Below are 19,377 nucleotides of genomic sequence, written 5' to 3'. Positions count from 1 at the left end.
TCGGTGATCCGGTAGCTATCCCTGGTGATCCAGTGGTTCATCAATCATCCTTTATGGTCATATAACCATCCTCGGTGATCCGGTAGCTATCCCTGGTGATCCAGTGGTTCATCAATCATCCTTTATGGTCATATAACCATCCCAGGTGATCCAGTAGCTATCCCTGGTGATCCAGTGGTTTATCAATCATCCTTTATGGTCATATAACCATCCCTGGTGATCCCGTAGCTATCCCTGGTGATCCAGTGGTTCATCAATCATCCTTTATGGTCATTTAACCATCCCCGGTGATCCGGTAGCTATCCCTGGTGTTCCAGTGGTTCATCAATCATCCTTTATGGTCATATAACCATCCTCGGTGATCCGGTAGCTATCCCTGGTGATCCAGTGGTTCATCAATCATCCTTTATGGTCATTTAACCATCCCCGGTGATCCGGTAGCTATCCCTGGTGTTCCAGTGGTTCATCAATCATCCTTTATGGTCATATAACCATCCTCGGTGATCCGGTAGCTATCCCTGGTGATCCAGTGGTTCATCAATCATCCTTTATGGTCATATAACCATCCCCGGTGATCCAGTAGCTATCCCTGGTGATCCAGTGGTTTATCAATCATCCTTTATGGTCATATAACCATCTCTGGTGATCCCGTAGCTATTCTGGTGATCCAGTGGTTCATCAATCATCCTTTATGGTCATTTAACCATCCCCGGTGATCCGGTAGCTATTCCTGGTGATCCAGTGTTTCATCAATCATCCTTTATGGTCATAACTTTTCCCGGTGATCCGGTAGCTATCCCTGGTGATCCAGTGGTTCATCAATCATCCTTTATGGTCATTTAACCATCCCCGGTGATCCGGTAGCTATCCCTGTTGATCCAGTGTTTCATCCATCATCCTTTATGGTCATATAACTTTTCCCGGTGATCCGGTAGCTATCCCTGGTGATCCAGTGGTTCATCAATTATTCTTTATGGTAATATAACCATCCCCAGTGATCAGTGGTTGTGTAGCCATCCTTAGTGACCCAGTAGTTAAATAATCATCGTTGGTAACCTAGTAGCCATCTTTGGGGATCCAGTTATTCTGTTGCCAACTGTATTTATTCAGATTCCCAATGTTGGCCCATTCACTTCTCTAGGATTAAGCAAGAGCTTTTTGTTTTCCTCTCTCTCTCTCTTTCATCCTGTACCCAGGGACGGCCTGAGGGGTGAAGACTTCACTAAAAAGGAAAATATAGGAACTACTGAAGCGGGAGACTTTATAGTACTGTCCCTATAGTCCGGAACCTGCGCTCTGATCATGGACTTGGTTCAGAAACTCCTATATTTAGCTGTTATTTTCTACTTCTGTTCCACACCTCATTTTACAGGGATCGCGGCAGATGTAGCAAAGCACAACTTTTTAGTGGTACAATGCTTATTGACGGCTCTCTGGTAAATAAGAATGTAGTTGTACCTGCAGTCCTATGTAAACCACAGATGTGTTACTTCCAAGAGATCTGCCAAATGACACAGTCTGTCTTTATGTGACAAACTCACCCCTGCTTCACGTGATAGGCTCAGCTCTAATACATCTGAGAAGCTCAACTTTGTTACATCTGTTCTACTATTTCTGATAATCTTGAGAAAACTAGGCTCAGATACATTTGACAGCTCAGTACTACTACATCTAACAACCTTAGCTCTGCTACATCTAACAAGCTTAGCTCTACTATATTAGATATTTTTTCACTGATACATCTGACAAACTCAGATCTGCTACATCTGAAAAACTCAGTACTATTATGTCTGGCCAAATTTAGTTATACTATACTCGTAAAACTTAGCTCTGCTACATCTGACAAACTCAACTTTTTAAAAAAAAAAATCTGTCAAACACAAACTTTCTACTTTTGACAAACTTAGTTCTGCTACGTCTGACCAATTTAATAATTATACTTCTGCCAAATGTATTTCTAATACATCCGACAAGCTCAAACTAATTTCTACTGTATCTGTCAAACCAGCACTGCGTCCCGTTTACAAATTAGCTCTGCTACATGTACATAGTGCTTTCTCCATCTGACGAACCTTTCCACACCTGACAAACTAATCTCTTCTTCAGCTGACAAAATCAGCTTTACTACATCTACATACTCAGCTCTGCTGTATTTCACAAACTCCGCTTCGTAAAACCTGGCAAACTCAACCTCTCTACAAATGTAGCTCTGCTATATCTGACAAACTAAACCTTTCTGCACCTGACAAACTTGGCTCTTGATTATCTAACAGTCTCGGCTCTGCTACATCTGGAGGGCTTTAGTCGGTATCCCGTTAACTTGCTGCAGGGGTTAAGGCAATCTTAGTAAATCACATAACACTTTGAAGGCATTTGTGTTTTGTGCTGCGCTGGCGCTGTGCCCGACTACATGAAGGCATTTGTGTTTTGTGCTTCGCTGGCGCTGTGCCCGACTACATTAAAGATTCCTGGCTGGACGCGGAGCCTCGTGTTTCTGTGTATGGGATTGATAGGACTGAACATAAGAGTCGCGTTCCTGGTGACTGGCGACTGATTGTGCTGCCGGCGATGCCACTGATGGCCATTACATTATGAATACAACCAGGATCGGCTTAAGTGGGGCAAACTAGGCAACTGCCCATGGCGCCCATCTTCTAGGTGGCACACTAAGGATGGGACCCTAAGTGAACCCTGAATTTACCAGTAAATTGGACCGCCAGGGAACTTAAAATTAACCCTTACAATACCCTGGACCACGAGGAATTTTGAGAATAACTGACCAAAATTTGCAACAAGGGCCAAATTTTCTATAAAACGGACCCTGAAAGCGACCAAATGTAACGATTGGAGCAATAAAATAGAGAGAAAATGTGCGTTTCAGCTCCTCACAATTTTCAAGATCTCTGCTTGCTGTCCACAAATGGAAACATGTTACATTTGGAGACTAGAGAACATCCTTGATGTAGTTCCGCTGACACAGCTACAGTTTGTTACAATGTATCACTGTGACCTAGAGTCCAGGGCAGTAAAGAGATTTGTGCAGATGCTGGGTTTAATCTACAGACTATTGTCTGCACTGATACATTGTACCAAACCTCCAGCTGTGTGAGCAGGATTGCTCTCTGCCAGACTACTTTAGAGAGCTAGCTACCTGTGTCTTGGGGCTGCACCACGTTGTACCTTACGGCCACATAATGAGTGTAGGGTTGTGGTAAGACATTAAGACTTATTCTAGACCACGATGCAACTGGGTATCATATATACAAGGTAACAGGAATATTTCTAGTGCAGGTTATTAGCGTCATAATGTGATTGGTTGATTCATTGTAGCAGGAGACTTGTATAACTGATCGCCCTTACTAGGGCAGCACAAGACCATGCAAGAATGGACTGTATATCTGACAAAATGCTTCTCCCCCTGGTGTCAGGGAAGAGTACTGCAAACTTCAACTTATTCTTATTGCACCTGTGGACACTATCCTGGGTAGGTGCCATGTCCGGAAGTGTAAGAGGTGCTCTTTACTGTGAGTTTCTATTCTGGTTAATAGGGAGGGATCTTCAATGGGACCACTCTCTATTCCACTCCCTATTACATTTATATGTCCTAATAGAACATATGGATAGGGGTTATCCTCCCTTCCCTTACCCGGGAATAAATTATACTCATAATTTTATTTCTTTATTAATAACTATTAGTAATAAATTAGTCTGTTATTGATGTTCATATTACTTCAATTCATGATGGATTATTCTACAACTTTGCTGCTCTTACTGTAAAGAACCCCCAACATTATTGACGTTCAAACTGCCCTTCCTCCTATGGCAAACGCAAAGTAAATGCTTAATATTAACACTCAGTGATTATTTATTTCCTAATGCATTATTATACAGGTGGAGGTCTGGATATATATATATATATATATATATATATATATATATATATATATTATATATATAGGGCTCCAAATAACATTACTTGATGCAATTCTGATTGCCTGCAACCACCACTAGAGGGAGCTGAGGAGCTTACTGCATACAGAGATAGAATTGAGTTCAATGTATAAACAGTATGCAGTACGCTCTTTAGCTCCCTCTATTGGTGACTCCACACAGACAGAAATGTTTCATTAACTCTATGTGTGCGCAGGAGTTTTGGAGCTCTGTAACCGACCTATTAAAATCTATTTAGATGAATAAACCTTAATGATGTTTAAGGGTGGACATTTTACTTTAGCAACCCCCCTTCCACCAATTATAGATGAAGTAATGGATCTCTATCTTTTGGGGTCTTTTTGAGATGCCAAGATCTGGAGGCACTCGAGACTATGTCTATGCTACATGTCAGAGCCATAGCTTGAAGCTCCTGACCCAGGTTAGCAAAATATTCAGAAAGATATCCATATATAAAAAGGGGCCCATGGCAAAAGTCAAAATGGGTCCCCCTTCTGATGATGGTTCATAAACTCCACCTTCCATGACTTATAGGAGAAAAGGGTGGTATAGGCTGGTTCTGCTCTTCCTTGTTTTCAAATGGTGAGGTCCTTATGGTGAGGAGGAGCCAAAAGTATGTTAGCACCGCCCATGAGGAAAAGGCATGTGGTCAAACTGAACTAAAGGACTCCCCATGTGTGGATCTCCATAGCTTGTAGCTTTGGGCCCATAGTGCAAAAGCTATGTGATTTTAGGAACAACCATTATTTAGCAGAATGTTGGAATCAAAGAGGTGTTCATATATAAAAAGGGACCCATAGCAATGGTCTAAATGGGGCCCTTTTTGGACGCTGGTTCACATAGTCCACCTTACATCCCTTGTTGGAGAATAGGGTGGTATGACCCTTGGGCTGGTCCTACTCTACCTGTGTGGGATTGAAACGTCATAAACCAAATGCTCCCTTGATCAGCTGGGTTTGATAGTCCAAAAGTGGTGAACTTGGACTGCAAGACGGCCATTCGAGGGCTTTTTGAAGAATATTTTGAATGTTTTGAATATTTTTATAGCCATTTTAGGACTGACAAAAACAATTGGTGGAAGTTTTATCACCAGTAATGAAATAATGCCTCCTCTATTACTCTCGAGAACAATCTGATATATGGAGAAATATAGGATAAACTATAAAAATCCTACATCCTCGCCGCCCATAGCAGGTCCGGCACTAACATGTCAAAATAAATCAGTAAAACTTGGAAATGGCTCTAGTACAAATTTCGTCTTATTTCACGGAAGATATACATTAATTGCATTTGGAGCCCGGCCAGGCTCGCTTGACATGTGACTCCTGTTTTGCATTAGGTCAGAGAATGTTCCTGAGGAATTTGGGGCCTTTTTTCCTTTTAGCGTTTTCCTATCTCAACTTAAATAACCTAATCCATTTGGCATCACAACAAAGTAGAAGTAGTAACCTCGGATGTTCGGACTCCATGATGCATTATTGATTGGGAAAATAATAAGTTCCGTTCCCCGGGATTCAGTAACTAATCATCACATGAAGGACAAGACAACATCCAGAAGGTGTCCAGACTCGCTTCTCTGGTGAACCTTGTCCTCAGATTATTATTCTAAGATAATAATGTAGAGAAAATGTTATTTACTGGAATAAATTCTCAGGACCTCAATATGTTGTGGATGGAGGCCAGGGTTTAGGGTTTACATAATTTCCCATGCTGTCGCCATGTCACAAATCATATATGGGACTTTTGGGTGAGAAGACCCAGATAGCTTCTACAAAAACATATAGGACAATTACAGGCTGATCCCATTCTGCTTCTATTAATGAAATCGAGAAAAGAGTGGCTGTCATCTGACAGCTGTTCCTTTTTCTTTAGGTAGAAGCGGTATGTGACTTAGATAGGAACTTCCCACCAATCATTTTAAATTAACGGGGTATTCACATCTTAGACATTTATGCCACATTCATGCCTTAAATGTCTGACAGATTCGGGTCCCTTCTGGGACCCGCACCGATCCCCAGAATAGGGGTCCCCCTGATCCAGTCTCGCCTGGTAAAGCTGCCACTGGCCACCCCACCGATGCAGAGAATCAGTGGAGAGGTGGCCGGGATTGTGGAAACAGCCAAGCTCGCTGTAATATGTTGTTTCCTTAGCTTGGGATCACAGGTTGGACGGGGCGGGGGAACCCCATTCTGGGGATAGGTGCTGTCCCAAAGTTGTTGTTTTTTTTGGGGGGGGGAGGGGTTTCATCATCAAGAGCAATGTGCCTGCCGGTTAATATAGTATTTAGACATATATAATTTTTATAATTCATATATCTTTTTGTCTTTTTTTTACTCTAGTTTCGAGACCTCAAAGTGCTCCAGAAGATCTAAAGGTGCTAACCAGCAATGTCAATCGTCTGAATGAAAGCTACAGGGACCTTCAATTTAAGCTCATGCAGCTCACCTTCAAAGGAGACTTCATGGACCATATCTGGAAGCTGCAGGATCTTTTCCAGAACCATACAGACTCATTGTTCCAGTTGACAGAATCCTTGCAGAAACTTGATCAGAACCTCAATGGTGTCCAAGACATGGCCTCCAAAACAGACACAATTGTCTCAAGCCTTGGTGTGCGCCTAAACCAGATCAGTGACTCGCACAACTTGGACATCTATAGACTATCAGCAGAAGTCAACAGCAGCCACTATGTGTGGGGTCACCATGACACCGTGTTGAAGACACTGACGACTAAAGTCGAAGGACTCAACGAGCAGATAAGTGACCTGATGATCACCTTGAATTCTATAAATGGGACCTTTTCCTATGACATAGGAATCCATCATTCAAGGTTACAAGAACTTCAGGGTCTCATAACCAATGTGTCTGATGATACGAGACAGACGAGGCTTCTTCATATAGTGATGGAACAGCAGCTAAAGCATGAGATGGCTCTCATCAATAACGTGACCGAAGATCTGCGCCTGAAAGACTGGGAGCATTCAATAGCCTTGAAGAACATCACGTTTGTAAGAGGTAGGTCATCACCTAATGTCTAGATATTTAATACTGGGCGATAACCTGTAGTCAAGAGAGTCCACCCTCACCTGAAGAAGAGCATATCAGCTCTTCCTCCTTTAAACTAGACTATATGAAAGGGTCTGTGTTAATTAATCCTGACAATTTTGGTGGGATCGACCGACTATGTAATGTGTATGGCAGATCCCACTGAAAAGAAGGAATCCAACATGGCCAATGTTGGAGGTAAGTCGTTGCCACAGGGGTCAGGCAGCAACATATTCTCCCCTCGCCATTGAAAACATACACACTCTAAAGGAGTTCCCAACTTTGGACATTCTGTACTTGTTAAAAGGGTCCCTAGAAAAAAAGCTGATCATAAAGTATCTCCTTGTCAGGACCTCTTGAGGTCATCTGTGAGAAGACCTGGCAGTAAGTGTTCAATTTCACTGCAGCGCCACCACAGGTGAAATGTATAATTACACAGTGTCCATTTATATCAATGTGTTGTCTGTGTAAAACAGGACAGGACAGGTCCTCCAGAGAGAGAGAGACTCTTATTCACCTCTGAAAATACTTTTTAGAGACGGGATTTATGTCAAACCTATGAAATTATACCAGATAAGAAATAGAAATGATCTCCTTCGTCTTGACCACTTGAGATGTAATGTGTGGGTCTTGGTTGCCCACCCATCTTGGCACAAGACATGAAATGGCATGTTGAGATCGGTTTTCTGTCATTACGACAGTGATATTGTCATGACCTGTAGATGTCGCTTTTATGTTTTTTTTGGTTCCTTGTCAGAACCAATGAAACACGTCCAGAATTCATAGCCCCGAGAAGTCAAACATTTAAGCCATGCTGTGCTCAGATCTTATCAGTGCTATGTCAGACAACCAGATGTTGACGTTCTGCTGTAATTGTCTTCTATGTCTTCTGGTTCCACTTTACGAGAGGATAGCAGTTAACAAGCTGACTTGGCCTCCTGGTGTATTAATTCCATTGTCCTATCTACATGTCATATGTGGTGGAGTTCCCAGACCAGTGGATCAGTAGAAACGTGTGTCCCTAGGCCAGGCCTCCCTGGATGTCTTCTCAGTTGTTGACAGTGGCACCAGGGATATCATACCACTACAAGAACTTGATACCCATGTCCATACCATATCACTGGCAGTTACCACCAGGAGAAGAGTCGTGTCACTTGGTCATGTCTTTAATTCTTTAATAGTCTTTTTTCACTGGTTTGGAGCCTACGTCTAGCTATATATATATATATATATATATATATGTATATATATATATATAAAATTCATACATTATGGATATAGTTTGAGCAGAAAACGTATTTAGATTATTTTTATATATAAGTAACAAGGATATCCATAGAATTAGACCCTGTTGGCCACTTGACCATTCCTCTTTCCGTTGGATTGTTTAAACACATGCACAAGATCTCCGCCCTGTGTGTCGGAGTGAACTTAATGGTCACAATATTCTTCTGTCCTACATGGAGTAGGAAGACTGGGAGAAGAACAAGTGTCCTAGGATGTGGGGTGTTGTATGGTATGAACCAGGTCTGGACACGGTTCTGTTATGTTGTTATACCTCCTCCCCCTTATTTTCTATGTATGTCTCTTAGATCAGATCTTAGTGTATATTATTCAGATTTTGTGTGTAATAATAGCCAAGTAGTAAGGTTATAGCACAAAATAGGCAGTCTTTTCTTTTTACATAATGAATGAGGCAGTTATTTTTCCCTCTCTCCCAGCAGGAAGTCCCAGCAATCTCAAACACTAATCAGTATCTGAATTACATCCTGCCATTAAGTTGCATATATCCAAAACGTTATTTCTCGAAGACCTAATAATACAAGTGTATGGGCCTTTTTAGATCAGATTTTGGTGTATATTGTCCAGATCTTTTTTTGTAGCAATAGTCAAGTTATAAAGTTAGAACTTAATACCGTACAGTAAGCCCTGCCAAAACATAAAACATAAAATAACACCTTATGATGTGATTTGTATGGAATGTAGCCTGCGCCAGACAAAATAGGCCATCTTTTACTTTTAGACAATAAATGAGGCAGTTCTCTTTTTTCCCCTCTCTCCCAGCAAGAAGTCCCAGCAATCTCAATCAGTGTCTGAATTACATGTAGCCTATCAGTAAATGTTACCAAATCATTATTTATCTAAGGCCTCATAATACAAGTGTATGGGTCCTTGCTGTACCTCAAACAGAGTTTTTTTTTCTGTTGGATTCTGTATGAAAAGACATGGTATGCTCCATCACATGTACAGTGGAGGAAATAACTATTTGATCCCTTGCTGATTTTGTAAGTTTGCCCACTGTCAAAGTCATGAACAGTCTAGAATTTTTAGGCTAGGTTAATTTTACCAGTGAGAGATAGATTATATAAAAAAAAACAGAAAATCACATTGTCAAAATTATATATATTTATTTGCATTGTACACAGAGAAATAAGTATTTGATCCCCTACCAACCATTAAGAGTTCAGCCTCCTCCAGACCAGTTACTGCTCCAAATCAACTTGGTGCCTGCATTATAGACAGCTCTTACATGGTCACCTGTATAAAAGACTCCTGTCCACAGACTCAATGAATCAGTCTGACTCTAACCTCTACAACATGGGCAAGACCAAAGAGGTTTCTAAGGATGTCAGGGACAAGATCATAGACCTGCACAAGGCTGGAATGGGCTACAAAACCATAAGTAAGACGCTGGGTGAGAAGGAGACAACTGTTGGTGCAATAGTAAGAAAATGGAAGACCTTCAAAATGACTGTCAATCGACATCGATCTGGGGCTCCATGCAAAATCTCACCTCGTGGGGTATCCTTGATCCTGAGGAAGGTGAGAGCTCAGCCGAAAACTACACGGGGGGAACTTGTTAATGATCTCAAGGCAGCTGGGACCACAGTCACCAAGAAAACCATTGGTAACACATTACGCCGTAATATATTGAAATGCTGCAGTGCCCGCAAGGTCCCCCTGCCCAAGAAGGCACATGTACAGGCCCGTCTGAAGTTTGCAAATGAACATCTGGATGATTCTGAGAGTGATTGGGAGAAGGTGCTGTGGTCAGATGAGACTAAAATTGAGCTCTTTGGCATTAACTCAACTTGCCGTGATTGGAGGAAGAGAAATGCTGCCTATGACCCAAAGAACACCGTCCCCACTGTCAAGCATGGAGGTGGAAACATTATGTTTTGGGGGTGTTTCTCTGCTAAGGGCACAGGACTACTTCACCGCATCAATGGGAGAATGGATGGAGCCATGTACCGTCAAATCCTGAGTGACAACCTCCTTCCCTCCACCAGGACATCAAAAATAGCTTGTGGCTGGGTCTTCCAGCACGACAATGACCCGAAACATACAGCCAAGGCAACAAAGGAGTGGCTCAAAAAGAAGCACATTAAGGTCATGGAGTGGCCTAGCCAGTCTCCAGACCTTAATCCCATCGAAAACTTATGGAGGGAGCTGAAGATCTGAGTTGCCAAGCGACAGCCTCGAAATCTTAATGATTTACAGATGATCTGCAAAGAGGAGTGGGCCAAAATTCCATCTAACATGTGTGCAAACCTCATCATCAACTACAAAAAACGTCTGACTGCTGTGCGTGCCAACAAGGGTTTTGCCACCAAGTATTAAGTCTTGTTTGCCAAAGGGATCAAATACTTATTTCTCTGTGTACAATGCACATAAATATATATAATTTTGCCAATGTGATTTTCAGTTTTTTTTTTTTATATAATCTATCTCTCACTGGTAAAATTAACCTAACCTAAAAATTCTAGACTGTTTATGTCTTTGAAAGTGGGCAAACTTACAAAATCAGCAAGGGATCAAATACTTATTTCCTTCACTGTATGTAAGTATAAGGGAGCAATTCGTCTAGAACATGCAGAACCTGTCAAAGCCTGTACAAGAGCACACGGGGACCATTCAGGTTCTTACTAGGGAGTAATATCCCCCCTTCCCCGTGTGCTGCTGTACAGGCTCTGTGCACACTGCTCTACCGTGTACTTTGGGCCTATATACCCGAAAGGAAAATTTTCTTTGACAGGAGGAGGGACTCTTCATAATATAAACATGCCTTGTGTGTGTGTCTGTGTGTATATATGTATACATGCCTCCTGTGTGTTTGTGTATATATATATATATATATATATATATATATATATATACATACATGCCTCGTGTGTGTGTGTGTGTGTGTGTGTGTGTGTTTGTGTGAGTATACATGCCTCGTCTGCGTGTGTGTGTGTGTGTGTGTGTGTGTGTGTGTGTGTGTGTGTGTGTATAGGTATAAATGTCTACTGTGTGTGTGTGTGTGTGTGTGTATATACATGCCTCCTGTGTGTGTGTTTGTGTGTGTGTGTGTGTGTGTGTGTGTATATACATGCCTCCTGTGTGTGTGTGTGTTTTGTGTGTGTGTGTGTGTGCGTGTGTGTGTGTGTGTGTGTATACATATATATCTTTATGTACAGTATATTTGTGGTTAACTTTTTTTTCTTTGTGGAGGGCAGCAATAGAGAGGCCGACACTGGATGCACCATAGACTGGAGTAGATCATAGTGGAGTTGTCAGGTAACAGGAATCAGAATACACAATACTAAAAACAGGAGATGGAGGTCAGACAAAGCCAGAGGAAGAACCAAGTCTAGGCCAAAATACTTGAGACAGACACCAATGTAGAACTAAAGCTCAAGTGGTTACCTCTTGGGATTGGGGGCTGCACTGCTTTGTTTCTGTTAAGGGGCAGCTTGCTGCATTAGAAACCTCCTCACTGCTCCTCTGTCTGCAACAAGAGACCGGGCAGGAGAATCTCCACCCCTTTATCTAAGCCCCACCTCTTGATGGTTTTTCTTCAAAATGGAGGGGGCCGAAAGGAGTTTTTTTTTTTGCCAATTGTTTGAAGTACGGACTGTGGTGTGTAGTTGCACTCTGCATGTTTCTAAGTTGAATGACCCTTTAAATTACTGCCATGTTACGATCCCAATCCATGTGGGAGATTTAATGGTCGCCATGCTCTCTCCAAAACGGATATCACTGAAAAATAAATGACAGAAGAAGATGACTTCACGACTTAAATGTGCTTCAAAATTAGTCCTGTAGAACAGGGGGGCAGAGGAGGACTACATGGGGTCTCTGCGTAAACTGAGGCGGGTTGTACCGGGTCACACGAGGTGAATACTGAAGGAACAAGTTGTTTAAATTGAGGAGATCCTGAGCCACAGATCTGAGCGGATGATATCACAAGACAGAAACATTACAAGCTGGAGGACAGATGCTGCATGTGGGGTCACCCCCATAATCCACAGACCGAGGAGAGAAATATCCACCAGATATCTGCACCTACCAGCTCCACTATCTATCTATCTATCTATCTATCTATCTATCTATCTATCTATCTATCTATCTATCTATCTATCTATCTATCTATCTCATATCTATCTATCTATCTATCTATCTATCTATCTATCTATCTATCTATCTATCTATCTATCTATCTATCTATCTATCTATCTATCTATCTATCTATCTATCTATCTATCTATCTATCTCATATCTATCTATCTCATATCTGTCTATCTGTCTGTCTGTCTGTCTGTCTGTCTGTCTGTCTGTCTGTCTGTCTGTCTGTCTGACTGTCTGTCTATCCTCATATCTATCCTCATATCTATCCAGGGTTGCCAACCTCCACTTCAGAAATTTCTGGACAACTGAGCTAAAATTCACAGACAGACCAAAATTTTTACGGACACATTACTAAATTGTTGCCTGTGCACTGCGCCGCTTTCCCCGCTAACTCAGGTGATGTTTTCTCTGATTAGAGTCGTTCACTTTCCCTTTTTTTTCTCCATCCGGCCCAGACCGCTGTGACGATTTATTCCAGCCACGTTTCATCTCTGCAGAATTTTACACAGACATGTTGGTTTCTCGCTTTTCCAGCACCTTCCCCATCTATACCCCATCCTCTAAACAAACTCGTGATCCAGATGGTAATAATGATCCCTCAGTGCTCGACACAATAAAAGTGCCCCATCAGTAACTGTACCTCCTGAGATAACACCACACACAACCTCCCTTGTAGATAGCCACACAGCCCCCCCTTGTAGATAGCCACACACAGCCTCCCTTGTAGATAGCCACACACAGCCCCCCTTGTTGATAGTGCCACATACAGCCCCTCATGTAGATAGAGCCACACACAGCCCCCATTCTAGATAGCCACATACAGTTCCCCTTTGTAGATAGCCACACACAGCTCCCTCTTGTAGATAGCCACACACAGCCCCACTTGTAGATAGCCACACACAGCCCCCCTTGTAGATAGCCACACACAGCCCCCTTGTAGATAGCGCCACACACAGCCCCCCTTGTAGATAGCCACACACAGCCCCCCTTGTAGATAGCCACACACAGCCCCCCTTGTAGATAGCCACACACAGCCCCCCTTGTAGATAGCCACACACAGCCCCCTTGTAGATAGCGCCACACACAGCCCCGCTTGTAGATAGCCACACACAGCCCCGCTTGTAGATAGCAACACGCAGCCCTCCCTTGTAGATAGCCACACACAGCCCCCCTTGTAGATAGCCACACACAGCCCTCCATTGTAGATAGCCACACACAGCTCCCCCTTGTAGATAGCACCACACACAGCTCCCCTCTTGTAGATAGCCACACACAGCCCTCCCTTGTAGATAACCACACACAGCTCCCCCTTGTAGATAGCCACACACAGCCCTCCCTTGTAGATAACCACACACAGACCCCCTCTTGTAGATAACCACACACAGACCCACCTTGTAGATAGCCACACACAGCTCCCCCTTGTAGATAGCCACACACAGCTCCCCCTTGTAGATAGCCACACACAGCCCTCCCTTGTAGATAACCACACACAGACCCCCTCTTGTAGATAACCACACACAGACCCACCTTGTAGATAGCCACACACAGCTCCCCCTTGTAGATAGCCACACACAGCTCCCCCTTGTAGATAGCCACACACAGCTCCCCCTTGTAGATAGCCACACACAGCTCCCCCTTGTAGATAGCCACACACTGCCCCCCTTGTAGATAGCAGCACACTGCCCTCCCTTGTAGATATCCACACACAGCCCTCCTTTGTAGATATCCACACACAGCCCTCCCTTGTAGATATCCACACACAGCCCCCCTTGTAGATAGCCACACACAGCCCCCCTTGTAGATAGCCACACACAGCCCCCATTGTAGATAGCGCCACACACAGACCCACCTTGTAGATAGCCACACACAGCCCCCCTTGTAGATAGCCACACACAGCCCTAGATAGCGCCACACACTGCCCCCCTTGTAGATAGCAACACACAGCCCTCCCTTGTAGATATCCACACACAGCCCTCCTTTGTAGATATCCACACACAGCCCTCCCTCGTAGATATCCACACACAGCCCTCCCTCGTAGATATCCACACACAGCCCCCCTTGTAGATAGCCACACACAGCCCTCCATTGTAGATAGCCACACACAGCCCCCATTGTAGATAGCGCCACACACAGCCCCCCTTGTAGATAGCCACACACAGCTCCCCCTTGTAGATAGCCACACACAGCTCCCCTCTTGTAGATAGCCACACACAGCTCCCCCTTGTAGATAGCCACACACAGCCCTCCCTTGTAGATATCCACACACAGCCCTCCCTTGTAGATATCCACACACAGCCCCCCTTGTAGATAGCCACACACAGCCCCCCTTGTAGATAGCCACACACAGCCCCCCTTGTAGATAGCCACACACAGCCCCCATTGTAGATAGCGCCACACACAGACCCACCTTGTAGATAGCCACACACAGCCCCCCTTGTAGATAGCCACACACAGCCCTAGATAGCGCCACACACTGCCCCCCTTGTAGATAGCAACACACAGCCCTCCCTTGTAGATATCCACACACAGCCCTCCTTTGTAGATATCCACACACAGCCCTCCCTCGTAGATATCCACACACAGCCCTCCCTCGTAGATATCCACACACAGCCCCCCTTGTAGATAGCCACACACAGCCCTCCATTGTAGATAGCCACACACAGCCCCCATTGTAGATAGCGCCACACACAGCCCCCCTTGTAGATAGCCACACACAGCTCCCCCTTGTAGATAGCCACACACAGCTCCCCTCTTGTAGATAGCCACACACAGCTCCCCCTTGTAGATAGCCACACACAGCCCTCCCTTGTAGATAGCCACACACAGCTCCCCCTTGTAGATAGCCACACACAGCTCCCCTCTTGTAGATAGCCACACACAGCTCCCCCTTGTAGATAGCCACACACAGCTCCCCCTTGTAGATAGCCACACACAGCTCCCCTCTTGTAGATAGCCACACACAGCTCCCCTCTTGTAGATAGCCACACACAGCTCCCCCTTGTAGATAGCCACACACAGCTCCCCTCTTGTAGATAGCCACACACAGCTCCCCTCTTGTAGATAGCCACACACAGCTCCCCTCTTGTAGATAGCCACACACAGCTCCCCCTTGTAGATAGCCACACACAGCTCCCCTCTTGTAGATAGCCACACACAGCTCCCCTCTTGTAGATAGCCACACACAGCTCCCCTCTTGTAGATAGCCACACACAGCTCCCCCTTGTAGATAGCCACACACAGCTCCCCTCTTGTAGATAGCCACACACAGCTCCCCTCTTGTAGATAGCCACACACAGCTCCCCCTTGTAGATAGCCACACACAGCCCCCCTTCTAGATAGCTCCCCCTTCCCTTGTAAGTTGCGCCGCTCATCCTCCACCCCTTCCCTTCCCTTGTACTTAGTGCAAACAGAGCGGAGAGTGGTAATCTACCGCTACCACTCTCCGCTCTGCCTGACATGACTCACCGTCAGGAGCAGGAGGCGGTCATGCGGCGAAGCAGCGGAGGATCAGTTTTGACTAGGGGCGGGTGACTGAATTGGTCCACTCCCGGCACCAACCTCACTTGGCAGCGGCCGGCCTGCATATTTTTAGTTTCCGCAGAATCTGAAAATATGCCTGGCCGCAGCCTACTATTCCTTTGCACTGCGCATGTACATTTTGGCGCATGCGCAGTGCAAAGTTTCGGGAAACTGCAGAAAAACCCGGACAGTGTTTTTTTCTGACGGATGCTACGGACGGCAGAGAAAAAACATCCGTTGTAGAGGAATGTCCGTAAACTATCTATCTATCTATCTATCTATCTATCTATCTATCTATCTATCTCATATCTATCTATCTATCTATCTATCTATCTATCTATCTATCTATCTATCTATCTATCTCTGTGAAGTACTCCACCTTGTGACCCCTCCTGTAATTATTATGTAACTCTGCTGTACAATAGACGTCTCTGAAGCATGGCGAAGCCCCTGGCGACCAGCGCTGCTCCTTCTACAACACATACGGCTGTAATAAATGTTTACTGTTTCCAGGACTCGCCATAAAGCACCATGTGCTGCGAACTGATGAGAACCCGGGGAAGGAGAATTTTTGGCTTGATCTTTGGGCTTATAATTAGGTGGAGAACTTCTACATTATTTCCACCACCATAAAATTGAGAAGTTCTCCCACCGAGTTTAAAGTATCTCAAACTTCTCCTTGTGTTTTCCTTCAGGAGGAGATTTTTTTTCCATGGCGGAGTTTTCCCAATTTTATGTTGAATATTCATAACACGATAACCATTGCCAGAAAACGAAAAACAGAGATCTTGGCAGGAGTCGCTCACCAGCGCTCTTGTAATGAGGCAGCAGATTTTTTTTTTAGCTCACCCCATAATCTGACTGCGCTTGTGTCCCTAAAAGACATTGAAATACAATACAGGATGGCAGCTCTGAAAAACCGTGAAATTCCTTTAATCCGGCATCCAGTCATCCAGAATTTCGGATAACCCTTCACTATTCCGCACTAGATCAGCTCTCTTCTTCAAGCCTCTGTAACCTGATATACTTCTCTATTACTGTCCAATAATCTGGCACCCATGATCTTTATATTTCTGGATTAAAGGAATTTTACTGTATTAATTAAACAGACAACCCCTAACAGCCTCGTAAAACAGCTGATTTTGCTGCGGGAAGTGGCAGTAATCTAGACATTTGTTCTGCCGTGGCTGCTACATGCGGACATGTAGTATTAGATGGACCGCCGTTCATCTGGCAGCTCGGGGAGAGGGGTACCTTCCTCTATGGTGTCCAAATGCCCTAATAGGATGACATTATATGTCTCGTGTGAAGAGCTTTTTTTTCCCTACAAAGTAAAACTTCCTCTGACGAAGGAGAAACCCATTACAACCAATCAGATTCCAGATATTTTAAGATTTCTTAGCACCGGTTAGAAAATGAATGCTCGACTGGGACAGGAAGTGTTGTCATAGCAAAACCACCACGTCACCTCTTCTGTCAGGAGGTCTGTAACTTAACCTGATGATAACCGGGCACAGGAAAAGCCTATTAAAATATCACAATATAGAAATATAGTAAATTTATGTGGAACTTCTTCTTTAAAAAGGATCAATTACTATAGGACAACTTTAATGTAATAATAAAATATGTCCGGCCAGACCCAGGAGCTCTTCACCAAAGAAAATGACTGATATACTGTATTATATGATCTAAAAAAGGTGTTATTCATGTGCATACGCCATGACTGTGGTTCCAAACTTTTCCACCATAGAGGAACCGCTACCAATATGTATCCCATACCAGGAAAACCCATCAATGGAAAAGTAAGGCTCGTATATACCACAGTAAGTACAGGAGTACAGAGTAACAGAGCCATACAGGACACGGATAGCAGAGCCATACAGGACACATATAGCAGAGCCGTACAGGACAGATATAGCAAAGCCGTACAGGACACATATAGCAGAGCCTTACAGGACATGTATATCAGAGCCATACAGGACACATATAGCAGAGCCGTACCGGACACATATAGCCGAGCCGTACCGGACACATATAGCAGAGCCATACAGGTCAGATATAGCAGAGCCGTACAGGACACATATAGCAGAACCGTAGAGGGCACATAGAACAGAGTTGTACAGGGCACATATGACAGGGCCATACAGGGCACAGATAACAAGCTATACAGGGCACAGATAACAAGCTATACAGGGCACAGATAACAAGCTATAAAGGGCACAAATAACAGAGCCATATAGGGCACAGATAACAGAGCCATAAAGGGCACATATGACCGGGTCATACAGGGTACAGATAACAGAGCCATACAAGGCACATACAACAAGCTATAAAGGGCATAGATAACAAGGCACAGATAACAGAGCCATACATGGCACATATAACAAGCTATAAAGGGCACAGATAACAGGGCACAGATAACCGAGCCATACATGGCACATATAACAAGTTATAAAGAGCACAGATATCAGAGCCATACAGGGCACACTTGACAGAGTAGTACGGGACACTGATAACAGTCATAGAGGGCACATATAACAGGGCCATCAGTGGGCACAGATATCAGAGACATACAGGGCACATATAACAGGGCCATCAGTGGGCACAGATATCAGAGACATACAGGGCACATATAACAAAGCCATACAGGGCACATATAACAAAGCCATACAGGGCACATATAACAGGGCCATACAGGGCACAGATAACAGGGCCATACAGGGCACATATAACAGGGCCATCAGAGGGCACAGATAACAGGGCCATAAAGTGCATAGATAACAGGTCATTCATGGCACAGATAACCAAGACGTACAGGGCACATATAACAAGCCATACAGGGCACAGATAACAGAGACATACAGGGCACAGATAACAGAGACATACAAGGCACATATAACAAGCCATACAGGGCACAGATAACAGAGACATACAGGGCACAGATAACAGAGACATACAGGGCACAGATAACAAGCCATACAGGGCACAGATAACAGAGACATACAGGACACAGATAACAGAGACATACAGGGCACAGATAACAGAGACATACAGGGCACAGATAACAAGCCATACAGGGCACAGATAACAGAGACATACAGGGCACAGATAACAGAGACGCACAGGGAAAAGATAACAGAGACGGACAGGGAAAAGATAACAGAGACGTACAGGGAAAAGTTAACAGAGACGTACAGGGCACAGATAACAGAGACCTACAGGGCACAGATAACAGGGCCATACAGGGCACAGATAACAGGGCCATACAGGGCACAGATAAAAAATGACATACAGGGCACAGATAACAGAGTCATACAGGGCACAGATAACAGAGACATACAGGGCACAGATAACAGAGACCTACAGGGCACAGATAAACGAGTCATACAGGGCACTGATAAACGAGTCATACAGGGCACAGATAACAGAGTCATACAGGGCACAGATAACAGAGTCATACAGGGCACAGATA

General features: G+C 44.2%; 1 protein-coding gene across 1 annotated transcript in view; it reads left to right on the top strand.

The window, feature by feature from the left end:
• The window catches only part of SCARA5 (scavenger receptor class A member 5), a 386,619-nt gene that overhangs the window by 202,609 nt on the left and 164,633 nt on the right, over window positions 1-19,377 (top strand). Inside the window, exon 4 of the mRNA XM_075860822.1 lies at window positions 6,291-6,965. Within this exon, the coding sequence (XP_075716937.1) occupies window positions 6,291-6,965 (675 nt within the window). The remainder of the gene's footprint in view (window positions 1-6,290; window positions 6,966-19,377) is intronic.

This window comes from Rhinoderma darwinii, chromosome 4, assembly GCF_050947455.1.
Source record: "Rhinoderma darwinii isolate aRhiDar2 chromosome 4, aRhiDar2.hap1, whole genome shotgun sequence".
Taxonomy (NCBI): domain Eukaryota; kingdom Metazoa; phylum Chordata; class Amphibia; order Anura; family Rhinodermatidae; genus Rhinoderma; species Rhinoderma darwinii.
This window is presented reverse-complemented; position numbering and strand designations above follow the sequence as displayed.